The sequence below is a fragment of the Sinocyclocheilus rhinocerous genome, unplaced genomic scaffold (genome assembly GCF_001515625.1).
Source record: "Sinocyclocheilus rhinocerous isolate Xijiao unplaced genomic scaffold, SAMN03320098_v1.1 scaffold738, whole genome shotgun sequence".
Classification (NCBI taxonomy): Eukaryota; Metazoa; Chordata; class Actinopteri; order Cypriniformes; family Cyprinidae; genus Sinocyclocheilus; species Sinocyclocheilus rhinocerous.
This window is the reverse complement of record NW_015633949.1, coordinates 233,401-261,015: the sequence shown is the minus strand read 5'-3', so window position 1 is coordinate 261,015 and position 27,615 is coordinate 233,401. Positions and strand designations below refer to the sequence as shown.

Here is a 27,615-nt window from a genome sequence, read left to right as displayed (position 1 = left end):
TTTTACTTGTACTTTTACTTTACATGAAGAACAGGTCCCACACACTGCTTTAGCTTGCAAAGAAGGCTTGATATTTATCATCACTGCAAGGTTTTATTCTAAAGACATTCGCCAGGAATTTAGAAAGATCGAAAAGCTGTAGTGCTAACAAATATTCTTTGAATTGAATTATTCTTCGCAAGCTACAGCAGTGTGCAGGACTTTGTCTTCTTTAATAATATACTTCCCATATATGCACCAGCTGTAACCTTTCATGGCTTTTTATTTATCTGCAATATTATATTTAGTGAAATACATCATTCAACTTACGGCTTTCAGTAGATCTACCCCAGACCGCTGACTGTTTTTTTTTAATTCACAAGCGCAGTACACAAAATGACCACTAGGTGGAGCTATGAGATAATTTCCAAACCTGTTTAAGCTGCGGCATTAACTGGAAATTAATTTTATGTGCGAAACTTACTGCAGTAATCAATAATGGGTTCAGGTACAGCAGCCCAGTGAGTATGACAGAGAGTCCTGGGCTCTGAATGATGAGGAGAGGCTGAAAGCGGTACCTGTGCTCCATGGTCAAGGGAACAAGCTCTTCAAACAGGGCCGATATGATGACGCCACACTGAAATATAAGGAAGCCATTATGTGCATTAAGAATGTGCAGACAAAGGTAAGAATACACCTCTGTAACAGGTGTTAATACATTCAGTAGCTTAAAAATGGCTATATTCTTAGAAAAAAAATCTCCTTGTTTTGATCATCAAAGGATAGAATAATAATACCACTTATATAATATTAATGAGGCATGTCTCATTTAATTGAAATGTGTGTTTCTTCAGGAAAAGGCATGGGAAGCTCCCTGGCTGAGACTGGAGAAGATGGCCAACACACTCACTTTAAACTACTGTCAGTGTCTGCTGCTCATGGAGGAGTACTATGAGGTCATTGAACACACAACTGACATCATCAACCAGCACCCTGGTGAGTAACAGGAAATTGTCAGTTCTCCCACCATTTACTGACCAATTACAATCACAGTCAAACGGCAACAGACATTTGCCTCATCAGTGTGTTAGACCTGTTGATGTCTGCCGGCACTAGTTTTCACCGATTGCTCATGTTGATTCTGTGTTTGTCGGGTCTTGGAATGCCTGAGAAGAACTGATGTACTGTAATCGGTTGACTGTCGCTGTTGGTCTGCGTCTGTTGATGCGATGTGAATTGGCCTTATAACAAGATGTGTTTCCTGATGTCAAATGCACCAGTTGTTGAAAGCATTCTCTGTATTTGCAGGGGCAATGAAAGCCTTCTATCTCCGTGGAAAAGCCCACATGGAGGTGTGGAATGAAGCTGAGGCCAGAGATGATTTCATGAGTGTCCTGGATCTGGACCCAGGCATGAAAAAGACAATCAAGAAAGAGCTTGCAGTTCTCAAAATGAGAATGGAGTTAAAAAATGAGGAGGACAGACTGAAATACAAGGGCATGTTCACAAAAATGGCGAGAGAGCAAGAGTCAGAGCTGGAGAATCCAGATCAAGAGATTCCAGAGCAAATGTCTCCAGAACAAGAAACAACTGAAGTTCAGAGGAAGCATCGCTAGAGCAAACAGGTGAAGAACAAGCAAATTCAACGCAAACATCTCCAGAGCAAATAACTTCAGCACAAGAAGTTACACAAGACATTGTTTCACAAGAAGAAACATCTACTGCACTATCAAGTTCTGATCATGAGAAACCAGAACAATCAGAATGTGACTCCAGAACAAACTACCACAGAAGAAGCTACTCCAGAACAGTTAGACGCAGTAGAAATGTTTCTGGAGCAATTCGTTTCTGAAGAACCATCACCAGAACATACAACTCCAGAGCCAACTTGTCCAGAACAAGCAGACCAAGATCTCGTATCTTCAGAACAAATGACTCCAGTTGAACCCTTTTGACTTTTTTACTTCTGTAATGCTTTGTCTGCTGCTTTTCTTCATGTATTCTACATTATAATGTAAGATTTAACTTTACCATAGTGATTGTAGTTTTGCCAAATCATCCAATAAAATAGTACTCAATCAGTTGCTATGTTGTGGTGGACAATTGAATAATGAATAATGAATTCATCAGTAGCATTTTGTGTCTCTAAACATAAACTTCATGGTAACTCTACATGTCCCACTCTTTATGCACTGACATAGCAAACAGTCCTATAATTAATTAAAATATTAAAAATAAAATGTATAATGTTTATTAAATCTATCATGTTCATAAATTAATCATGTTTGAGATATTTAAATATTTGAACTAATATTAAATTCAATTAAAACTATTTAATTATATGAGGTCTCCTTGATTTCTTGATTGCCAAATATTACTGTAAGGCTGTTATTACCATTTCAAGAGTGAGAACTGAAAACTGGTTATGATTTTTTTTTTCTAATAAATTCGATTTAGCATTTTTATGATTTAATTTTGTAGTTTTTCATCAATTCATGACCCCCACAATGATATCAGTTGAGGAACAGATTAGATCAATGTCATTACATAAGATATTATTTTAAGGGGATTCCCGTGTTTCTGTCTACAGTTTCCCAGCATATTTACATTCTCCTCATGAAACCAGGCTTGTCATTGAGTGGGGACAACATTGTGAAAGTCTAATGATTAGTTATGATTAAATGAAGAACAGCACATAGATAATTCAAACACTATCCGCTAGTTTGATTAATGAGAGATCACTGAGGTTTTGAGTTGATAAAAAGAAAAAATTATTGGTGTTCAAGTCTCATGTCATTTTTCCAGATATCCTTCTTTTATTCATCACAATATATGGGCTATCTCTCTCTCTCTCTCTCTCTCTGTATCCTCCTTCTGACCACTTCAATCTTTGATTTCTGGCTAAGTAATAAAAAGAATACGAAAATAGCATAAGTAATGCTTGTTTATGGTATAAAATGTTTTAAAAGGCTGCAAAAACACAGGGAGGTATTGCAGCATCCCCAGGGGAAGAACATTGGGAGTATTGCATAGAAAGACCAGCGCACCTCCATCATTGATGCAGAGGAGGTGAGAGAGGAACATCACTGCACTTGCTGCTGCTGTGCAACAACGTTAACCTGCTGTTCTTCCGCTGCAACATCACAAAGGCACCTGCTTTTTCATTTTCACACAAGAACACTGATTTTTCCCCCCTACGCCTTTTAAGACGTTTTGGGTAGCCTAATGTTGCTGTGCTGTGGAAATGCTGAAGTCCAGATGAGTCGCGTCTCTGTGGTTTAGTTGAGTGTGTGGGCAGAGGAGATTGTCCTCCGATCTGGATTGAACTGAGCGGAATTGAATCCATTAAACACGATCACACAGAGAGGATGACCATATCGACATGGGAGGATAAAGTCACAACGCCTCTATAACTTGTTTTAATTAGTTTTAAAAAACTGCGAGGAAAGAAATCTGGACATATTTTTTCTACGTTGAAAGTCACATTAACCGTATGAATACAATCAAACGCGTCATTTGAAGTTGAAAAATCGTAAACAATGGGAAATTAGCCTCGTCTGACAACTTTGATAATATTTCATATCCACCAAAAGTTTTTTTTTCCTTTCAGAAACATTAACTTTGGATTTCCACAATGGCAATAAACACAGATACGGAGTTTGCGAAATCGAATCTGGGGGAGAGCGGCGCAACGCAACCAGCCGAGACCGAGAAACTCCTCGTGACCACCGAGCCCACCGGGGTGAAGACTTCCAGCTCCTTCACGGTCAGTGTCGGGGGTGACAAGGCTCTCGACGGGGACCAGAACGGCCACAGTCTGCCGCTGAGATCCGGATCAGCGGGGCAGCTCGGGTCGGCTCCTCTCTCCCCGTCCAGAGTGAGCCTGAGCCGCACTTCTTCGACCGGTAATGCCGCCCAAGAGCAGCAGAAACCCAAAGACTACCTCATACTGGTCATTTTGTCCTGCTTTTGTCCCGTGTGGCCACTAAGCATCGTTGCATTGGCCTATTCAATTATGGTGAGTGTCAATAAGTTATAAATGAAATAATTCAAGTCTGGGTGTTGTTTCCTAATTCAGACCAGTAGTCCCACATTGTACTGTAAATATTTCTGTATGGCACAAAATTGTGCTGAAAGTACTTGAACAAACCACACAAGCATCTTTCGAGTCAATAAACAGTGTCTATCTGTTGTATGGCAAGCCTTTTATAGGTATCCCTTAAACTAATGTTACTTGTAGGCTACTTTAAAGCTGAATAGTCTAGTCACTAGTATATTTTTCCAAATTTACTAGTAACAATTCATTAGATTCTTATTCCAACAGTTACTGCATCTAGTCACTTATTCAATGCATACTAATTTTGATAATTGTTCAAATAGTTACAATATTTTCCCCAGTTTTCTTAGTACATTAGTATAGTACTTTATTTCAGATTAGTGTGCATTCCATTTGTTACTTTTTTTTTTTTTTTTACTCATTACTGTGGTAAGATTTTTTTTAATTGAACTATTAAAACTAGTAATTTATATATGGTAAAAGGCAATCATAGCTAATGAGCTACATACTAGTGTCTTAAAAATACTGTCCAGGTACTAACCAATACATAAGTACTAGCACAACTGAAATAGATAGCAATTAAAATGATGTAATAAAATAGATACTAGTTAGTTTTAATAGTACTAGTTTAGTTTTAATTTGATACAAGTGAGCATAATTGCTAAAATGACTTGCCATACTCTTGCAAATCATATGCAAAAGCACAGGAGCTGCATTGAGAGAGCAGAGCATAGATCCACTGACAGGTGTGATTTACAGCCCTGCATATGCTCGCAGTGAACGGACCTGCCTGCGTGCTAGGGAGTTATTCGCCAGAAAATTGGTGCAGAATACTTCCACCGAACATCAAGCACCTGCACAGCACAAACTCTAGGGACTGTGGCGCAAAACATTCAATTAAGCAGCATAAATATGGTGCAGTGTTCTTAAAAAGCCAGAAAATGAAAGCAAGCCTAATTTTGATTGAAAGCATTGTTAATTTTGAACAAGCTTTAGGTTCATACAGTTGAGGCTACAAGGCAAACATGTTTACAAAGCACAAATACAAATATCATTATTGATCCCAAAAATATGCCAAATAACATCTTTATTTCCATCCATGTAACTTAGAGGATCAGACTGTGAGAGTGCTTGTTTGTAGGGTGTGGTACCATTTATCTGTATTTAATGAAGATGTACAAAAGATGGTGTTCATGACATGTCTAGGAACTATTTAGCACGATCCTGCATTGTCCCTCTGCAAAAGATATCCTTATTAGCAGATAACAGTATGCCCTGTTTTTATAATAATAGATGAGTGCTTTTGTGTTCACTTTTTCATCCCCTCGCTCTGAAAGAACAGTGAATCAGCAGCGTATAACCTCAGCAGTATACAAATTAGACTTTCCAGTGGAGTCACAGAAGAGCAGCTTTTAAACACATAACTTCAGTAAATTTAATAAGACACAGTCAAATTCAGCCTTAAGTGAATTTTGAACCATTGTGTGCTCAGTGCTCATTACAACTTTCTAAGTGTTTCAGTAGGACATGCACTATTAGAGAAACACAAATTAGAGCATTAAATTTTCATCAGCGGAAAAGCGCCATACAAATGTGCTCCGGTTTCTTGTAAAGATCAAAATCCTATATAGATTTACAGTACAGAATGACCCCTGCTGTGCCCCTATCAAAAACCATTCCGGTGGGATCTCACTTGATGCCTTTCGCAGAGCCTTTGTGTTATGACAGTTTAGATATTTAGAGTCCTGGGGCCTCATTTATGAAATGTGCATACGCACAGATTTGATCTTAGAGTGTGCGTACGCTAAAATCCACGGCAACTTTCATATTTATAAAAACGGTCTTTGACGTGGAAAAGTACTTGCCGCCACGTCAGGGTCTGAGCAGGCGTACGCACTTTTCCTTGTGGCAAAGTCGGAGTACTGCAGCTATTTGAACATCTAAGCTGCAATAATAATAAAAGTGGTGTACTGTACGTGAAAGCACTGAATTCATCATAAACAACAAAGATGCAGTGTAAGAGATTAACTGTGCAGTGTAGTCAGATTTTTTTATTAACGGGAGTTTTTGTGAGATTAAACTGACCTTTATAGTAGCCTAATGTTGTGAGTTCTTTACTTGCTTTCTGTACACAGTTTATTCCATGTTGTTTTTTTATTATTTTATTTTATAAGAGAACTTGCGAAGTCTTGATTTACTACTGATGCGTAAAATAGAAAAAAAAAAAAGCTGACTGTTTTGTCTGTGTAGCCTATAAGAATAGACCTATGTCGTGCAATAACGGTTTTAATATATTCTATTCAATAATTTACATCAGTTATATTTGTATAAAATACACTATATATTTTTGTGTCAGTACATTAATGGCACATTTGAGCAGCATTAGTAAACTGTGTAAATATAAATAAATGCCAAATCACATGCAGGTTTTTTCAGACCGGAGACCATAATCGTGTACTAATTTATTCTATTATGATATGAAACATCCAATTTTTCTTTCAATAATGTTTTTTAAAGTTTTGCAAGAATTTCGTGATACTAAACTTTTCATTAGTTGTCATAGCAAGTGATTTTAGAAGTAGGATGGCTCACTTTTTTTAGACTCTCCTCATGAACCTGATCCAGTTCAAGTTTTTCAGTTTTGAGGATGCATTGAAAGCTACCAATATTGTTTTGCAAACACCTGTACTACTGACCATACTCATGCAAATTGAGTCTCCCAGCCTCGTCTGTCCACACAAATACAAATAACCCTCTTATCCAAGCCAACAGAGCTGAAACCAAAGCTGGCTGACAATTCAACAGAGGGCAAGACAGATCAATTTAGCGTTATAACCTGCTGTAAGGACCCCTCTGCATCATTTTGGGTCATAATTCTTAACCCTTTTGCTCCATAGTCAAAAATAAAATAAACGTAAAAAAATTAATAAATAATAAAATAAAATAATCCAAAAGAAATGTTTACAGGATTTTTATTAGAATTTGGACCATAACTCTTATTTAAAGCTTAATCTAGAACTGCATCCAAATGAAATCTAAAGAGAGATGACACTATTGCACATTGCAAATATACTGTATAAAATGCAGAAAATTTATTCTTTTTTATTATAAACGTTATGTTTAACCCAAACAACAACAAGCCAGTTAGAAGAGTGAGAGAGACACAGAGGCATGTTATTGTATATCTCATTTGGTAAGTTTAAAATATTAACATTGACATTTCCAAAAGTGGAAAATATTTATGAAATAATGTATCAAAAATGTTTATGATATAGTATTTTACATTAATGCTACACTTTAAAAAATTAATTTGTAAAATGACAGAAAAAGTACTGGCAGCTCATTACACAGGACATTATCCATAAATTTGACAGACATTTCTGTTAACTCTAAAACACAACGCAATGCAGTGTAAAATTCTAAATACTGGTAAAACACCTGTAAAAAATACGGAAAATTCCTAATACAGTACATTGTCCCCTATTTTTACAGATTTTTAGATTGTACTCTTGACTAAGGATTTCTGAGACGAGCACAACAAAAATAGGCACGACACAGTCATCTGATTTGAATTTGAAATCGCACCGCACACATTTTCATTAATGTGGCTTCGCCAATATTCGATATTCCAAAAGTTATTATTTGTGTCTTTCTGAATAAATTGTTTGACTTCGGCACATCCCTCATGAATCATGAAACCAAAAGGTATTAAAGCACTTTCAAAATAAGAGCACAAAAGAAAAAAGAGAATATAGACAAAACGAGACTTAATGTGTGCAACAAATTGCGTAGGCTACTTATGCGCTATTCTATGGCACTTTATTAACCAAAAAACGAAGTGTAGAATCTAGAATGTAGGACACTTCATGCACCCAACTGTCGCAGCTTTAATCACGTAACGGGGGGTGGGGGGGCTATCTGACTTCAATGTTGGATGACAAAATAACCTTATAAAATTAATTCACTACACGGCTGAATACATATATAGTGTATAAGTGCATAGTGTATACTGCGTCATTTGGGATACAACTTTAGTGGCCTCCTCTGGTCAAAAGAGGAAACCTAAAAAAAAACGGGATGTAACAAACAGATTTCGTTTTTGTGTTGTGATGGAGGGCTATATGAAAACTCCCATTAGGATGATTCCAGATGCATGCGCCCATAGCCACAGACATAAACAGTCCCTCTCAGCCAAGATGTAGAAAGCAATTGTAACCAACAACATACTAGCGAGGTTTTGTACTGTAGGTATGCATCAGAAACTCTGAAATCAATGAGCTTACAGAGGCAGTACAGTGGCGAATAAGATGTTGTGGTGAGCTGAAGCTCATGGAAGCTGAATGGAGTCATTTGGCTTGGCATGGGAAGGTGGGGTGGATTTTACTGGCCAATCTCAGTGCAATGGGAGGATCAGTAAAGAAGTTACTGCATACGCTGCAGCTTCTGCTGGTGAAATATGCTAAGCAGAGTTGCTGAATGGCTTTGTTTCTGTGTCCGTTACACTCTAACAGGAATTTGAGGCTACGATGGGCTGCCATTTTCTGCTTTTCCAGCTTTACAAAAAGCTCATATAGACTAGCTATGGAAAATATTGACGCATTAAGCAGCTTGTTGCTTGTCTCTCAAACTAGCCCTATACTGTAATATGGTGTCATCATTTTCTCACAATGCTGAGTGAAACATTACATTATGAAAGCAAACAGCCCGTGAGATCGTGTTTCCAATGCACCTGCTCATGTACTGACAACAGAAGCTTGCTTTCCATGGGCTAAATAAAGAGGCTGGAGGCAAATAAATATAAATAAACGAAATAAATGTGTAAAAAACAGAATGAGGAAAAAATAGAATAAAAACAGTACAAAAATAAAAACTAAATGAATACTGAAAAAAGTAATGAGTAATGAGATATTCAAAGATATTAACATTATGGCAGATACCAGTAAGCGCACAGTAGTTTTCACGTTAATTCAGAGAACCGATAAATGGCAGATTTAAAAATTCGATAGTAAATTCGAAATAAATGTTCTTTATTTGCATCTAGATCCATGCACAGGCACTGCACAAAAGGTTCATTATAGTGAAAAATGTTCTTCACACTAAGTTCTCTTAAGAACAGTTTACAAAAAGGTTCTTTGGGGAGCCAAAAATGGTTCTTCTACGTCTACGGCATTACGGCGAAAACCTCTTTTTGAAACCTTTATTCTTAAGACTTAAGACTATAGATCAGCATTTTGTATAAATAATTAAAAAATAAAACACAAAAACCAAATTGTTATAAATGCTAATTAAGGGGTCATAACATTTTAATGTACAATATAAAAAAAGAGATATTACTTTTAAAATGTGATAAAGAATTTAAACATAATATTAAATTATTAGTGTTATTAAACATTAATTTCATAGGGAAATTTGACCCAAAAATGAAAAATGAAGATATTTTGAAGAATGTAACCAAACAGTTGCTGGTAGCCTTTGACTTCAATTGTATTTTTTTTTCTCCATACTATGGAAGTTAATGGCTACCAGCAGCTGTTTGGTTACATTCTTCAAAATATCATGTTCAGCAGAAGAAAGAAACTCATACAGGTTTGGAACAACTTGAGGGTGAGTAAATGATGACAGACTTTTCATTTTTGGGTGGACTATTCCTTTAAGTGAGCATTAGTTATTGCCAAAGCTAATCTAAGTTTAAAGGAAGTGGCTATTAATAATTATAGCTGCAGTTTAAAAAAACAAATATTATGTTTATTATATAATGTGGTTTATTACTCTGTCTAGTCAAATTAAAACAAAAATATTACAGTATTGGTTTTGTGTTGAAAATACATTTATTTCGGACATTAAAAAAAACAAGCAAAGAGCACCGTTCCACTGGTGTGTTCGCTGTGCACCATTGTGCAGATTTCTACAATCATTCCTCCTCAGCCGTTGGCATAGCTGTTTATAATTAATGGCTCAGGCTTGTGAGGGAAAGCTAAGAGCTCCTTTTCACTCCCAGACTGCAGCAGGAGTGGGTTGAGAGGGGGGAGGGGAGGGGAGTGTTCCTGTGTGTTTATGTGACATACAATGAGAGGGAGAAAGTGAGGAGAAAAGGGGGTCATCGAATCAGCCCAGAAGAATTGGCAAGACTTTTCAAGAGAAATATATTCCAGGCCAAAGCTCCTGGGGAATCAGTGTTATCCGTTTGCCGTGTCATGGGACACACCCCTCCTCTACTCGGAAAAGCCGCACACATCCCATTACAGTCCACTGGCGTTTCTGAGCATTCTCTAAACCGCAGTCAGGCAAAATGCACCTCAAAACACAAAGAGCCAAAAGCCATTTGCGCAGCTGCATCAGGATGGCACACGACACATACTGCACTGTCATCACACTAAATGAAAGCGGGTGTGAACGGCCGTGAGACTGAAACGCAAGAACGGCAGACGGCATTTTACTACACAGTATTTTCAAAAGACTTTTACTGATTGAAAGCGCTGATACGGCTTTTCGCAGTGATTAGACTTGGGAATCGATAACGTTGTGCTGCTCCAGCCACATATTATACCCCTGCTAGGATGTCAGAGCCAGTCTGCAGTATTTGAACTGAGAGACGATGGGCAGGTTAGCAGAGAGGGAAGGGTACAGGTCCTGCCATATGAGGTTATCTACTTCTGAAAAACAGATATTCAAGTATATTCCACAAGACAGGGATCTTAATGTTGTTGTTTGAAGGCTTTTGGTTGCATGAGTCCCTCACTTGTCTTGAGTGTTACATCTGGACATCAACATTGAGGCATATGGTTGAGAACTCATTCAAACGGTCCTTGATGCTCAAGGAGGAAATATTAAGAGCCAATAATTTCTGTGTGTGTATACCTTTCAAAAGTTTGGGGTTAGTTTAATGCTTTTATTCAGGAAGGATGCATTCAATTGTTGAAAAAATGACAGTAAATACATTTGTTACAAAAAAAAATTTCAAATAAGTTCTTTTGAACTTTCTATTCATCAAATAATCCACAAAATATTATTTCACCACTGATAATAATAAGTAATGTTTCTTGAGCATCAAATCAGTATATTAGAATGATTTCTGAAGGATCATGTGACACTGAAGACTGGAGTAATGGTGCTGAAAATTCAGCTTTACCATCACAGGAATAAAAAGCATTTTAAAATATTTCAAAATAAAAAAACAGTTATTTTAAATTGTAATCATATTTCACAATATCACTGGGGTTTATTTTCAAATAAATGAGCCTTGTAGAGCATAAAACATGTTTGTTTTCAAAAACATTAAAAAATCTTTCCGACACAATCCCAAACTACTGAACGGTATTGTACATATATTTTATGTAAATCTGTTATGTCAAATTATAAAAAGCTTTTTTTTTCTCAATGCTTTCTTAAAAAGATAAACATTCAGATTCTATAAGTGGTGTGAGCAGAACTGAATACTGTGGTTCCAAGGCAACAGGTAAACTGCAGTGTGACATTGTGGGTGAAGCAAGAGTGTGTGTATGTGATGGGGGAAGCTCCTCGGTTTCTCCAACAAAACCAGGTTGATAGAGCTGTAATCCTATCTGCTATTGTCCTACCAAATGCTCCAAGTGAACGCTTAAGATGTGATTAAGAGTTTAATGGTTCCACAGTCTGCCTTTCAGACTTTTTTTGTGTTCATTCATCAGGGATGAATGCAATGAATGTGAAGGCAGCTTCCCACTGTGTTTAGTAATGTTCATTTAACATTATGCAGCTTTAAGGATTTCTGAGCCACACTGTGTTTTGCTATTTCCCCATTGGCAGTATTTTCTGTTTATATCTCTTTTTTTTCTGTTATGGCACAAAGCTTGGAGTCTCTAGAATATTTATTTTCTCAACTTGACAAAGATCATCATAAAGGGATAGTGCACCCAAAAAGGAAAATTCTGTCATCATTTACTCACCCTGTTGTTGATCCAAGCAATTCTTTCTTCTGTGGAACATGAAAGAAGATAATTTGAAGAACGTTGGGAAACAAACAACATTGGAGACTACTGACTTCTGGAGGAAAAAAAAAAAAAAGGCTGAGACATTTCTTATGCTCCACAGAAGAAAGTCAGTCATACAGGTTTGGAACAACATGAGAGTGCGTAACTAATAACAGAATTTTTCATTTTTGAGTGAACTACTACCCCTTTTACTTTTGGGCACACGTGATTACTATGTATGTAGTAGCACATCAAGGAGCTGTCAAGTCCAAAGGTGCTGAACTAAGGCCGGAAAACACATGATCTGATCATAGATAAAAATAGACTATATCATACATCAGCTGCAGTTAGTTAGTTAGACTCAATTAGGGCCACATAAAGTTTTAACTTACTGCTTGACAGGTAAATTCAGACCTATTACCTGACATGGCAATAGAAAAAAATTGCTAGCTCACATTTTAGAGAAACCAAATCAATTCCCCATTATCCACAAAAGATGAACAGCAGAGAAAATCAAGTTGGAATTTTCTAAATGTATCTAATTTAACAATAACCAAAATGCATTAATCAGGGTTATTATAGTTAACTAAAACTTTTAAAAAGTGTTACTTGAAATAAATGTTGGCTGAAAAAAAAAAATATATATTTCAGCTAAATGAGAAGGCAACATTTTTTTAATTTTTCATCAAATTAAAATAAATTACAAATTTATAAAAACTCTAAAGACATAAAAAAAACTAACAAAAATTACAAAAACATACTTTTCTAATTACTAACTAAAATTACTGAAATGGTTACTAAAATTTAAAAGAATATGTAAAATATAAAAATAACTAATTCAAAATAATAATAAAAACTATAATATTATCTTAAAACATGTATTAATATAATTGGTGTCCCTTCGTCTTTGATCAATTGTGTGGGGGAAAAAAAGGCTGAAGTTGCAGAAGTTATGAGGCTCTTACACCCTACTTACATAGCAATGCTTTTGGGAATTGTGCCGTGCAGATTAAGTTCAGCTTACTTGCTACTTAAGTTCTAGTGCTTTGGGAAGCTGATCAAAGTCCATTCAGCACCTTGGACAGCGGCATCACTCCCAAGACTCCTGACTTTCTTTTATGACAATGTGAGATTACGTCACATCGCAAGACAAAAAACCACGCCAACAAGATGGAGAATGGAATTAGCATTTGAGTGTGGGGAGATTGGTTGGCCACTGTCAGAGGCTTTTTCCTGCACAATCTATTGCTCGGTATTGATTACTTTAATGCAGTCTACTGGAGAGGCTCTCCCTAGGGTACACTGACCATCTAATGGGTGGCTGTGGCATAGGGCTGCACTAATAAGAAAACACGCTTATCAGCTCACCACATCCTGTATCCAAATCACTTGAACAATTCAAAGAGTCACCTCTGACCTTTTGCTTCCTAGCATACTGAATTTAAACCAAAGGCTTAAATGGAAAAAGAGCACACAGCCTTTTATAACAGATCATACTGCACATATCTGAAGCTTATTGTAATGAGAATTGTGTGACATTCTCTCTTTTTTTGTCTTGTTACAGTCCAGAAACAGTCTACAGCAGGGGGACATGGATGGGGCTAGACGCCTGGGACGCTTGGCTCGCCTGCTTAGCATTGTGGCCATCATCGTGGGCCTCCTTAGCATCATAATCTATGTGGTGGTTGCAGGTATGTCTCATTACAAGCATTTATTGCATCATCTAGCTACAATTAAACAATACAGATGTGACACGCTTTATGATCTTCAGTCGGAATAAGTTGCAATGAGTTGATTTTTGAAAAATGCAATTCTAAGCAAAACACTTGTATTTTGACTGTTACGGTGAGTTATTTTGATCAATTAAAGTCTTAGCTTTGAAATTATTCCAACTTTATCATGGAATTCGAATAATAAATGTCGTTTTGATGCTCTTTAATATGGTATGCTGATTTGGTGCTCAAAAAACATTTCTTATTATTAACGTTGAAAACAGTTCTATTTAATTTTTCCTAAAAACTGGATACTTTTTTTTTATAGATTTTTTTTTTTATGAATAGGAAGTTTAAAAGAATAGCATTCATTTGAAACAGAAATATTTTGCAACAATGTAGAAGTCTTTACTCACATTTTTGATCAATTTAATGCATCCTAGCTGAAAAAAAATCAATAATTTCTTTACAAGAATCTTACTGACCAAAAACTTTGGAAATGTAAATACTTTTGTACTTAAGTAAAAACTTTATTATTTATTATGTTTGAATAAACATCTTGATTCTGTCAGAAATGTCTGAAAATACATTTAAGAAGATTTTCTTAAAAACAAGTTATGACAGCCACCATTTAAATGATTATATTTTGACAAGCAGAAACATAATTTATGTCACAGAAATTCATAAAGACACTGAATTAGTTTCCGGGCCTAAAAGATGGAGCGGTTCACATATTATAGTTTGATAAGTTGCATGTATTTCCATACTCCGTGTTGCTGTTATGATTCATATGCTCTCTTTTTCTGCTCTATCCTCAGTAACTGGATAGAGGGCATAGTAAGGACGAGAAACCCATCTACAACACTACTGCAAACAAAATAAAAACCTCACCCATGATGTAATTAAAATAAGATCTCTCTCTTAACAATAATGCCACACAAGTTAAGATAAAAAGAAACGAGGACTGTAGCAATTAAATAAGATAGCTAAAATGCATGCAGTAGGTTAAGCATGCTCAGTGAAAAAAAATCCCATATGTTAAAAAGAACGGTGATGGCTTGCATTATGTAAATGAGAAACATTGCTGTTTCGGCAAGAACTCGCCTGAGGATGACACAAAGGACAAGGGGACTTTTTTTTCAAAGATGGGTGTTTGAAAACACGGCTACGCCTGGCAAGCTGCATTTTAACCTTATATTACTCCTGGTTGATCTTGCATTTGAAAATTATGCACAGAAATATTTGCAACATAACTACTGATGTATGTTTTATAAAAAGATTTATAAGTGGAGTTTAAGAGGCGGGAATGAACTAGGGATGACAAGACTGTAAGAAATGGTAATTGGGGTTGGAGATTTCATTTTTATTTATTTTGTATGTTTTGATTATTAAAAAATGACCAAAATGACCACACGCATGCCTGATCCTGTATGTGAATAACTATCAGCATTTTTCATTACTATGTTTTTTATCTGTAAGAGTAGAGGGTATTTAAAGATGGGAATGTACATCATTGTCCAGTGTATCAAATGCTATATTCTCTCAACGGCACAATGTTCATGGAGAGCTCTGCCTTTAGCCATGAGGTTCCACTACACGTTCCATACTAGTATAGATTCTCTCAGAGAGGTAAGACTGTATCGTTACGCATGCCAGCCCTCTCTTCCCTGACAAAAACTGCTGGAGCATGGACATTCTTCTAGAGGCATGCAACGGCCAGCACCATTCTGTGCCAAGACCTTTATATCAGTATGCTAAACAAATCACAGGACTATTCATCTTTACCTGGGGTTCTTTCCAGGACAGAATGCCAGTTTTCCTGTCATAAATCTCCCTACTTATCCCTTATTAATATGAGATATATATATCAATATATTTATAGAAATATTTAGGCATGCTGTGGGTGGACAAAACATTAATTTTTTTTTAATCTTCACCTAGAATGAGCTTATGTGTACGGGACTTTGCTTTGATGCATCTCAGTGTTTATTGCATCTCTGATCTGCTGATATTAATATGTGAAAATTACAGATTGTAAAATCGGAGGTACAGATACATAACAGCACTTATCTGGCTAGTTAGTTAGACCGAGTGACGGTTTCACCGAATGTTTCACAGCTCAGTCTATTGATCTGCTTCATTCATACTGAATTAAGTATTTCACTGCCCTGTCATAGATTTCAAAGCACTTTATCACTTACTTTTCATCAATATTCTCATGTCCTGTCAATATGTTTTGAATGCTAAAAGTACGACTTTCATGTATAATCTCCTAAAAATAAACTGTTAGTACCTAAACACCTTAAGATGAGCATTTCATTTATAGGCATTATGCTGAATAATGTACTGTTTTGTGAATTCATGTGATCGAATGCTCTTTTTTTCTGCTTCTCATGACTCTTTTGTTCACTATAAGCAATTATGTTACTGTGTTGTTCATAAAACCCATTATGCCAATATGAATGAGATGCAAAAATGCTGCTGTGTGTCTTTTAAAACTGTGATTTATTATATACAACTTTGGATTCTTGGTTCACTTGTATATCTGTTTTTCTATGTTAGGTTATTAATGTGTACCTTTGCAAGTGTGAAATAAACATTAACATGCATGGTCCACAACTGGCTTGCAGTTATTGACTGTGTACAGCACAGTGGCAAAGAAACATCAGCAAGGAAATTGTTGCATTAGCAAAAAGCGAAATGTTCAGCTTTCCACACAAAGAAACACAGCAAGACAACAGCTTTCAAAGCCTTCCTGCCCAAAGCGCACATATACACAAACTTCATTTTTCATGCTACTGACTATTGCTGTTGTACATAATGCATGGCTAAGGAAATGGCACAAGATCTACTGGCTGATTTTGCACTTCCCTGGTTCTCTGATCCCTAAGTATGGCCCTCTGCCCGGCCTCACTCCAGCACTCAGCACTAACAGCCTTCTCTCACAGTGACACAAAGTGTTTAAGTACTCACAAATCTAGCCACCAGCTTAATGAGGCTAAAATGCCATTATTAGTCATCTAGCATCACAATCCAAAATGGTTTTATTTGCAAGGAGAAGAAACGACAAAAACAGAGCTTTTTGTCAGCGGGAACCCCAAGGAGCTCAATTGTTTACCTGAAGTACCCTGTGAGATGTTAAAAGAATTTAAATATTTCAAAATATAATGAATTGTACAACATCTTTGCATGTCCATTTTTACATTTATTTTTAAGATATACAAATTAATGTAACCCTGCACTGGCTTTTCTATCACAATCTCACAGATGCAACTTATATTCCTGACCGGGAAACCCTGACATGGATATATGTGATGTAAAACAATGGTCCTCAACCAGGGGCCGAGGCTCACTGGGGGCCTCAGCAAATATCCAACAGGGCCTCAAGATGACTTAGATGAAAAAATTCGAAGGAAAAATTCCTTCGATCTTTTGACATATAAGAGCTATAAAAACATCCTGCAAGTTTCAGAACTCAAAACTTTCTCGTTAGTCTAAAAACAGTTAATGAAGCCAATCTGCCAAAACGTCAGCTTGTGGAATGTGCCACTTTATGACGCAATAGTGTGGCTAAACACCGCCTCTGCAGAAGATCAACGCCTGCTTCTACAGCGCTGCCTGTTTAGCCCCGCCCACCAATTCTCATAAGACAAAAACTTCTAAAAATCTAAATATTTCTTATTTTAATTAACTCGCTCATTTAAAAAAAAAATAATAATACATGGCCTTGTAAAATCAAAATATGAGTTTGAATATTGTTGTTGACAATGGGAGGCCTTGAAGTCAAAAAAGAACCACAGATTTAAAACAACCTTTACTGCCAATGCACCAGAATAAAAAATTCTCAACAAGCTAGTTAGGTTTTGCATGCACTGGGTGACATTTCCATATTCCCCTCGTGTGGCTTAAAATGTGGTTAATATGATTTACACAAGTACTGTAGTACGTGTTTCTGCATCAACATCATTTTTTGGTGCAATGACACACGAACCAATAAATCAATGTCTACTTTATTGTTTAGTTCAAGTGTAGGGATGGTCCCAACAACGATGCAAAGTTAGAAATGTTCTGGCAAGTGTGTTGGAGCAAGGTATGTTTGGAGCTAAACTCTGCAGGACATTGGCCACCCCTGATGTAGGCTAATCGTCACTACAGTTGCCCTGGAATAACTTCAGGTTAAGTGTCTCGCAAGGGCACAACGGTGACAGAGTAAGATTGTGATCTCTATAAGTCTCCAGTTTCAGACTCGCTGACTACTCAGCATCTGTAACTTTTTGGAAAGCCGCCCAGGAAACCAAGTATTACATGACCCCCTCACTCACACATTAATACACAGCTGCAGCTATTGATGAAATTAAGCAGAAAGGGCTTCACTGTGTAGTGCTACATTCAGAGAACTGTTTTGCTAGCAGTCTACTTTACCCTCAACAGAGCAAAGGAATAAAAACACAAAAAAATTCCAGAGCTGTCATACCTCAAAATTCATGAATAGTGTTGTAGATTTTTTCTGGTTAGAATAAATTGCTCTGAAGTCTTAGATGTTTTGAAACCAGATAGACTTTATTAACAAGATAACAAAGTTTGAGTTGTGTTTGCAAAGACAACTCCAGAGTCCAGTCTCAAACTCACATATATATATATATACCCTTAAAGGTGATCAATACTTTCCATATATGTGCTTGTGGTATTTTAAGCAGTGAACATGAGCCAAGGGCTTCACCATGAACATTTCCATCCAGGACTGAAATAGGTAATCATGTTTCTCTTGAGCTACTGTGCAAGATTTTAGTAAACTTTCTTTGGTACTATTCTCATAGATTACACTCAATTCAATTATATTCTAATCAATAAAATATTCTACATATTATATATGAGCACCTGATGGATAATCAGTTACATTCCCTGAACCTGTCATGCACTTGCTCCTGTAGCCCCTTTAAAGGGGTCATATGATGCGATTTCAATTTTTCCTTTCACTTTGGAGTGTTACAATTGGAGTGTTACAAGCTCTTGGTGCATAAAGAAGATCTGTAAAGTTGCAAAAACTAGTCTCAAATCCAAAAAGATATTACACCTCGTTTTTCAGACCGATGAGTTTTGTAAAAATCGACGCGTTTCAGAAAGGCGGGGCATAGAGGAGAAACAATAATGTACAGTATGTGGAAAATAATGTTTTTTTTTTAACCTTAAACCGCTTAAACACATTTCATTACACCAAATACACAAAATAATGTTCTTTTTAGCAACATCATATGACCCCTTTAAGGAAAAGGCCCTTTTCCATTTATGAGTGTATTCCATGCCGCTTTAAATAGTTCACTCTCTTCTAAGCACACTGCATCTTCTCGCACACAGCCAAATACATAATAGTGGATAATAGTAGAATAATTTTCTCTTATGGATAGACATAATTCTATATATTATATTGAATCAAGATTAATGAAAATATTCCACAATAGCAGAGCAGGTAATGTGCGTCATGTCTCCGTTCTCACCTCATGTCAGGTAGGAGTCCCATCATAACAACACTAGGAAAGAACAAAAGGCAACATACAGAGCAAAAAACAATAGGGAGGTGACAAATTCTTTCATAAAATAATTCACATTAAAAAAATAATTTATTCTCTGGGCTGGTGTAAAGAGAGCATGTTTCAATCAGCAGGGGAGGTGAGGAGACTTCCAGTGGAGTTCGGTGTGTGGCCTATTAGCTTCCAAATGACTGCTGCAGTACCTCTATACTACAGACACATTTAGGAAGAAAAAACTACAAGGTACTTCATTCGTGACTCTTGCTGTAATCTTGCTCTCATCTACAATTAGCATCTTTTAGATATTTTAGTGCTGTTGCCACAAAATCCATCAAAAATACAATAAACTCTCTGGAAGTATGGTGAGAAACACCTCCTATGGTGATCTGTGATGAACCTTTGGCCAATGCGGCCCATTTCTTCTGTAAAAGACCCTGTGTCCCTCTACATTTGTTCTGCATTTCAGGGCACCTGGTCAATGTATGGACTGGAACAGCAGGAGAATGATGCGACCTTTAGATAATGGACCACCAGGGAACAGAGGAAAAGGGAGGAAAGATTTCTTAGTTTCAAACAGCCTATTCTAGTTTATTGTTTTGGGGAAGCTGATTTCTCAATTGAACGATTATATTGAGTTTATGTGAACATCACTCTCTCTTTATGCATCTATGGAAATACCTCAGACAAACAGATTCCACCAGTCTAACAAGAACTATGGCATATAGCCAGCCGGTCTGACTGCTCCAGATGTGAGAGACTCAGCGTAAACGCTCACTTTTATGGATGGGACATCATTTGTAAACACAAGAGGGATAGAGAATCAGGTGGTGACAATAAGGCTTCCAATCCTTGCTTCTCTTTCCTACAACCCTGCTGCGTAGAGTGCTGGTCTTACCTCTACATGCAATCCCTGTGCTAGTTTTTCATTCGCCTGGATCAATGGTTTTCAGCTTGTATATTCATCATGTTAAAGCTCTGGCCTGCTTCTGTCTCACACTCCAGTTTCATAGGAGGAGCTGTGTGGATGCAAGTCAGTTTAGACAAGAGGCCGTAGGCTGCGAGTACAGGCTTGTTGGTTTAGCCAGATTTTCTTAACTTGAACCTGCTCTAAACTTTAAAACACATCAGTAAAAGCATAAAACAAAAGCACCTTGAAAGAGAAGGGTTAGATATGGCAATGCAAGTTTTTTATTTTTGGACTCCCGTTTTCCAACATTCCTTTCTCCAGTGTAAAATGTCATAGACGAGAGTGTTTAGAAATATCTAAAAAATAGAAGCTTTAGAGGACAGACCTCTAGTGTTTGACACACATTTTTAATATCCTGTATATGAATAATTTATTAATTCACAAAGTACACAGCACGATGAGAAACCCTCTAAAAGGATCATCAAATTAAAACCCCCTTCCGATTAATAATATACAGGAACAGCACAACGCCAAGTTGATGCTTCACAGCTTCGCTTTTGTCTCAAAGCCACTGTGTTATAATATGAAATTTGAAATCTATTCCTGTTAGTAATTTGGTCTCCAGTCCCAGTTCACATCTGAACAGCGCATTGTTTGTAGTATAGAAACAAAAAAAGGCTGTTAGAGCTAAACCCCTCCCAATGCTAAATACAAATAAGGTCCATGCTGGCTACAATCAATCCTGTTACCAGACTAGGCCAGGTGGGCTTCTGTTTTGTGGCCCCAATGGTCCTCCTCTCATTGAGCCCTTTCTCAAGGCTTCGCCACTGCTCTGCAGAACTCCCCCCAAAAGAAGTCGGTTAGCTCCCCTGTCCGTCAGTGAAAAGCATATAGCAGCAGAAGGATGGTGCAGATGCCGATGACTCCTCCCAGAATTAATGAGTCCCTTCTCTTCCTCAAGTTGATCCGCTGTATTAGGTTATTGATGGCAGGGAAACGGTCTGAAGTAGGGGGTCAATTAAGGAAATACAGGGAAATAGAAGATTGCCTTTTCTCAAATACAGACAGCAAGTATTTTTCAAGAATGGATTCAAGAAGATGGATGTGGCTTATTACAATTCGGGTATTACAATTCTGATGCTGATACTTTACATTTAACAGTGTTAATAAATGATGTGTGTTTTAACTTAGGGAGTGTTCCATGATGGCAAAGGTAATCTAAATGTAAAACCAAGGGAAATGAGCACTTACATATCCAAAGTAGGCAGATTCCAATAAACCAATAATCAATATTGCACTGATACATTATGCAACCCTAATGCATACACATTCCTTGTAGAAATCAAGGATACTGGCCAGGGTGTTGACCCTGCTCTGTATAGACTTCAAAAATCCTCGCTGGGAGGTCATGTTCTCCTTGGTTGCCATGGCAATGCTGTGGAAAAAAAAAAAAAAAACAGAAGAGTAGATTTATTGGCACTGGCCCATCACAGCACATATGCACTAAGTGGTCAAAAAGTGCTCCGATCATCGCGTCAAGGGCACAGCAGCTGTCAGAACTGCAGACGCAGGAAAAAGTCCCTCAAAGACAGCAAATGTCTCTTTCACTAGGTTTGATTTCAGACAGGAAGGCAGAAGCTGCATTCATCTAAAGCTCCAGAGACATTAGCTATACACAGCTAGAAACCAAAAGTATGCAGAAAAGTGACCAACCATTACATATCCATTTCCCTTGATACTGCAGAAAGTGAACAGCTCATATTTTGGACAAATCAGGTTTTCCTGCAACAGCCATCATTTGTCCTAACTTAAGGCATAGTTCATCCAAAAATGAAAATTGCCATTTACTCACACTCATGTTATTCCAAACTTACTTACTTTCAGAATTTCTTTCTTTCATGGATCACAAAAGAAGAATGTACTGTTCGTTTTTTTCCATAATTAAAATGGAAACTGAAGCTTTCAAGCTTCAAAAAGAATGGAAAAACCACCATAAATGTATCATAAAATGGTCCATATGTGTTACATATTAGTTTTACAAAACTTAAAAGCTAAAATAAGACAGAAATGGGAAGCATGAATGTGCAGGATGTGTTTGAGGCAATACCTGTGAAATTAGAGCAAGACAACACAATTTTAATGCAGCGTGCAATGCACTGGCCATTAGTTGCCAGTTTCTTGATCTCTGAGGATGAATTAGGTAGTAGCCAAACCCCACTGACACAAACAAGGCATAAAGCACATTAAACAAGACTGTGCACCCTGAGGGCCACAAGGTCTCTGGTGTTTTGTACTCCCAGGTCCCCTAAGTTACAAACAATGAGTTATTTTGATATAACCAGAGTTTTGCTGTGACACCTCTATTCATGCCCTTTATCAACTGTTTGACTTCCGTTCTCAGCCCATGTCCCTGAGCATCTGTACATCACGAAATGATGAACACATGAGCATAATCTCCTAAACTTCATATTTGGGTGTGTATTCTACATTATGACTTCCAGCGTTTGTTTGAATATGCTACCTGCAAGGATGTATACCTAATAAAGTCCTGCTTGTGATAGAAGACTAATCTGACATCATTAAAAGAGAAACATGAGCGCCCACACTCCTCAGAGATCAGAGCTAAGATGAAACATTAAACATTGAGCTCTCATCTTGGTGGCTCCTGGCTGTGGGTGGTACAAAAGGAAGATAATGATTACAAGCAGCTGATATAGCATATTTTTTGCTTGAATAAGACTGGGGTGGGATAAAAAGAGCTGCACAGACCAAGAGCCAACTTAATTAAGCACTAATGCCGGTTGCCAGCTGTGGGGTTTCCCTAGGTGCAGCAGTTAAAGTGTAGGCTACTCTGATGCCCCAGCATAGATCTGCAGTGAGGAAAAGATGGTAATGCCCAACAACACAATATTCACTATTAAAGCACCTCAGGAACAAGACAAAGCTGGTAGATTCATGCAAGTGACATGCTTTTCTGTTAGTTTCTCTTAAAGGGATAGTTTACCTAAAATTATTCTGATTCATCATTTACTCACTCTCATGCCGTTCCATATGTATGCGTCGTTTTTTTATAGTAACAAAAATCATTTAGCCTAGTTCAGTTAGAGGACAGACACTTTTAAAAACGAAACGCTCAATGCAGCGTGTCGAACCGTGCGCGAACGACAGTGCACCACGGAGCAGGAGTCAGATTTTAGTTATCATGTGAGGAGAGTGAGTCGAGCTGACTGACAAGAGTGAGGTGACAGAGACAAGACGATGGCAGAAGATTGTTTAGAAAGGAAATGCAAAGGCGGTATTACTGGTGTTGTCACACGTCGATTAACCGGTGGGAAAATTTCCTCACCGTCACAACCCTAATGTATGACTTACTTTCTTTTGCAGAACACATAAGAACATATTTTTAAAAATGTCTGTTTTTTTTTTGTCCATACAATTAAAGTCAATGGGGTGTAGTGTTTTGTTTATTATCATGAACTAAAAACTATTTTTAAACATTTTTGTTAATTGTAATAAGCCTGAAATTAAATAAAATATAAATATTAGATGAAAAGCCTAAACTAAATGAAAGTTAAAGCACTAAAATTACTAATTGGAAATAAATAACTAAAATTAAAATAGAATTGAACCTAAATATTAATATAAAAAAATAATAAAAAGCACATAACAAAACGACTTATTATTAAACAAATTAAAATGAACACTGAAAAATATAAAATAAAAGCCATTTCGAAATAATAAAAAATACTATAATAATATATAAATAATACTTAAATAACACTCTTTTGGTCCCCATTGAATTTTATTGGAGAAAAACACTCATTCTTCAAAATTCCACAGAAGAAAGATTTGAAATTACATGAGGGTTAATGAATGACAGCATTTTCATTTTTGAACTTTAAGAGTTTAAATCCACTTTCAATTCTAATCTAGCAATAGTCAACTCAATGTAAAAGCAATGTGTCAATGGTTTGTATCCATCCAATGACTGAGATCTTCCTCCTTGAATTTATGACCCTTAGCAGGCTCTTCTTTCAGAACAGACCAGTGCCCGGTTGCATAAAGCACCTTAAGTGTAATTTTCCCTTAAGATCGCCCTTAAGTTTCCCTTACACTTAAGGGCGTTGCATAAAATATCCCTTAAATGTTACTTAAGGGTTTCTTTAGGTGAAACGTCATAAACCCTTAGAATTTCTCTTAAGTATCCCTTAAAACCCATTAAGTGTTGCATAAAGCCTCTTAACTGTCATTTTCCTAAGGATAACACAAGGGTTGGAAAATGTCACCTTAAGTGTTACACAAAAGTCTTCTACAAGTCATGATCGGCCGCTTTATATGTTAAACAGATTTTAATTTACGCATTTATTCACATATAAACATTGATTACATACAGCACATAATTAGCTCAAACGTGAGTGCGTCACACTCAAGAACAAATTTATATTCCATAATATTTTATTCCTGTATTTTCCTACATATTACCTGGAGATGACTTGAAAAACACAAATAAACCATATATTCTTGCAATCGTGAGTTTATTGTGTTTACGTTTCTGCTTTTTATTCAGCTTATAAAATAGGCTACTTCTATGAATCCGGTTTAGACTTTCAGCGCGAGGGCGCCCTCCGGCTTCGAGTATGAATGAAACACACACTGCATGAGAGTTTAGCGCTTTAATGTTCACATCGTTTTGGATACGAATAAAACGTCATGCATAGACTATCTTGGCTCTTTGTATTTAAATATGTATTTATTCACACCAGTCCCTGAAAACCTCTACATGGTCAGAAATGATGAGAGATCTTTATTTGTTGTCCAAAGATTAATAAAAGTCGTATGGGTTTGAACTGACACGAAGGTGAGCAAATTATTTTTCAGAATTTTCCGTTTTGAGTGAATTATCAATTTGAGTTTCTGTCTCATCTGGTCCTTCTCTTTCATATTTGGTTTTCTTTTTTTGTTTTCCTTATCCATGTTATATTGTTTTCTGTGAAAACTTACACCGCTATCTGCATTAACAAATAACGTGACCATGGCAACAGTCGATTTTTTAACGGCAAAACCTGGGTATTTTCCTACATATTACCTGGAGATGACTTGAAAAACACACATAAACCATATATTGTTGCAATCGTGAGTTTATTGTGTTTACGGTTCTAGTTCAGCTTATTAGATAGGCTACTTCTATGAATCCGGTTTGGACTTTCAACGCAAGAGCGCCCTCTGGCTTCGAGTATGAATGAAACGCGCTGCATGAGTGTTTAGCGCTTTAATGTTCACATTTGAGTGAATTACCAGTTTGAGTTTCCGTCTCGTCTGGTCCTTCTCTTTCATATTTGGTTTTCTTTTTTGTTTTCCTTATCCATGTTATATTGTTTTCTGTGAAAACTTACACCGCTATCTGCATTAACAAATAACGTGACCATGGCAACAGTCGATTTTTTAACGGCAAAACCTGGGTCGCTGTCGTGAAACACTTAACGGTTTCCCTTTGCTAAGGGAAGTTTTTAAGGGATTATATGCAACACCCTTAAATCATTCCCTTAGGCAAGGGGAAATCACGCCTTAATTCTCATACTTAAGGGAAAAACTTAAAGGGTTAGTTCACCCAAAAATGAAAATTAGCCTTGGACTGATGCATGCAACACCCGCTGAGTGGCATTAAACAGCTTGAAAGATCAAAGACCATTTTTAATATAACTCCGACTGGACTCGTCTGAAAGAAGAAAGTCATATACACCTAGGATGACTTGAGGGTGAGTAATTTATGGGCTAATTTTAATTTTTGAGTGAACTAACCCTTTAAGGTGCTTTATGCAACCGGGCACAGATATTTTAGTAAAACAAATACAAACGGAAACTGTTGCCATTTATAAGTGCAAGAAGTGTCTGAACTGTTTGTATGAAGCTAGACTTACCTTATTGTGTCATCAATAAGCCGATCTGAGCTGTAAGGAGACAACAAGAAAGGAAAAAGAAAGATGTTTAGACAATGATAACCAAGTTAATTACTGGAGCCCTTTATCATCTTTGAGAGTCAGGTTGAAGGAATCAATGAATGGCAAACATGCAGTGAATGCTGACACCAATAGGTTTTCCAACAAATTAGATCATAATGAATTTAATAAGCATTACAATAATGGACTATTGTCAACATTGTCCATTGTCTACACACATAAACACCACAAGGCTAAAAATACGTGGACACTAGGGTTGTGTATCACCAGCAAAGTCACGATATGATACGTAACACGATACAGAGGCCACGATACGATACATATCACGATACATGACTGCACTGAATTTCACCAAAGCAGAATTTAGAAAAACAGCTGTTTATTAAACACTGCTTACTATAGTGCCATTTCTAACTATTGGCAGAGCAGGCAGTTGACCTCTGCATTATGAAGGGCCTCCATAACTGTACCACAGTACAATATAGGTAATGGCATATGTTTCATGTTTACATTGTGCACTCCCCACCAGGTACAATATTCGGATTGTTTGCATCTTGTTTTTAAGCCCATAAATAATAATGTACTTGTTCTAATAAATTTATATTGTAATGTACTCATTCTATTATTTTAAAAAAATTAATTTACATTGCTGGTAGGTTATCATTGCACAAATTAACACACTCTCGACAATTAAAAAAAAAAATAATTTGAAGAGTTCTAAACTAACGCGCTGTCTTCCCCACCAAAAAATTTTTTATTTTACCCCCGAACGTGATTTTTACTGGGGGACCCTCTCGAAAGCAATTGAGTCTGCGATTCTTCCTATTGTAAAGTCATGCAGTGTGTAACCTCCTGTCGTCGTTCCATCGTGCAGTGTGAACACAGCAACAACTGAATGCTACCCCAGATAGTCGTTCAGTGTGAAACCAACAGTGATGCGACGTCTTTGAAAATCGTGCAGTGTGAACTCGGCATTAGGTGCGCGCGGCAAATATGACGTCATCGCGGTGTTGGCGGAAGTTCGCTTTGAGTGCACGCGACGTCGTTTCGCGTGGCGGTGTGCACGACATTTTTTGTAACTTTCCACGCAGCTCCGCTTCCGAAGATGCACGAGTTCAAAGCGACTCTAGCCGAACATGCACGTCTGTGCCAGCATTTGTGTGAAACAGAAGCAGTTTGATGTTAAGTTCAGTCACACACACAGATCACGCTGTGGCCGCACTCAGACATTCAGGAACAAACTTTTTAGCGCTGCCCCGCAGTTTTATCAACTAAACAGCTTAATCGCTCAAGAACATTATCTTTCTCAACAAGGAGCTGGTAGCATCATTGTTTCTAAAGGAATTAAAGCCACAGCTTTACTGTTAATAGAGAAACGCGGCAAAACGGTGGTAATTCATACATACACAGCCTCTCTCTCGCTCTCCGTGTCGTAAATGAACAGTTGATGAATTACACTTTTCCGAGAATAGAATATTGAAGTGGAGATCGCTAAACTGCAAGCTAACCAGTGTTTTCAGAAAGCA

The 27,615-nt window shown here is 37.1% G+C and overlaps 3 protein-coding genes across 7 annotated transcripts in view; 2 read left to right on the top strand and 1 right to left on the bottom strand.

Annotated features, from left to right (window-relative positions):
• Window positions 1–1,826, top strand: part of LOC107744777 (aryl-hydrocarbon-interacting protein-like 1) — a 33,765-nt gene extending 31,939 nt beyond the window's left edge. For both annotated transcript variants that reach the window (XM_016558587.1, XM_016558588.1), the window contains exons 6-8: window positions 488–664; window positions 834–975; window positions 1,288–1,826. In XM_016558587.1, coding sequence (XP_016414073.1) covers window positions 488–664; window positions 834–975; window positions 1,288–1,595 — 627 coding nt within the window. In that variant the 3' untranslated portion in view covers window positions 1,596–1,826. The remainder of the gene's footprint in view (window positions 1–487; window positions 665–833; window positions 976–1,287) is intronic.
• Window positions 1,827–3,398: 1,572 nt separating this feature from the next.
• Window positions 3,399–23,419, top strand: LOC107744776 (tumor suppressor candidate 5 homolog). 3 transcript variants are annotated; one of them, XR_001640525.1, is made up of 5 exons: window positions 3,399–3,997; window positions 13,550–13,676; window positions 14,516–15,794; window positions 17,873–17,877; window positions 23,410–23,419. XR_001640525.1 is itself a non-coding variant. In XM_016558586.1 (3 exons), exons 1-3 carry the CDS (start codon window positions 3,614–3,616, stop codon window positions 14,524–14,526), a joined length of 522 nt encoding a protein of 173 aa, XP_016414072.1. In that variant the 5' UTR covers window positions 3,399–3,613; the 3' UTR covers window positions 14,527–16,160. The 3 variants fall into 3 exon arrangements, 2 of the variants coding, with proteins under 2 accessions (XP_016414072.1, XP_016414071.1); XM_016558586.1 differs by lacking the exons at window positions 17,873–17,877; window positions 23,410–23,419 and having other exon boundaries at window positions 14,516–16,160; XM_016558585.1 differs by lacking the exons at window positions 14,516–15,794; window positions 17,873–17,877; window positions 23,410–23,419 and having other exon boundaries at window positions 13,550–13,817.
• LOC107744774 (Golgi SNAP receptor complex member 1-like) overlaps window positions 20,739–27,615 on the bottom strand; it is a 26,410-nt gene continuing 19,533 nt past the window's right edge. For both annotated transcript variants that reach the window (XM_016558583.1, XM_016558584.1), the window contains exons 7-9: window positions 26,051–26,080; window positions 21,485–21,567; window positions 20,739–21,133 (exon numbers count right to left, since the gene is read on the bottom strand). In XM_016558583.1, coding sequence (XP_016414069.1) covers window positions 21,009–21,133; window positions 21,485–21,567; window positions 26,051–26,080 — 238 coding nt within the window. In that variant the 3' untranslated portion in view covers window positions 20,739–21,008. The remainder of the gene's footprint in view (window positions 21,134–21,484; window positions 21,568–26,050; window positions 26,081–27,615) is intronic.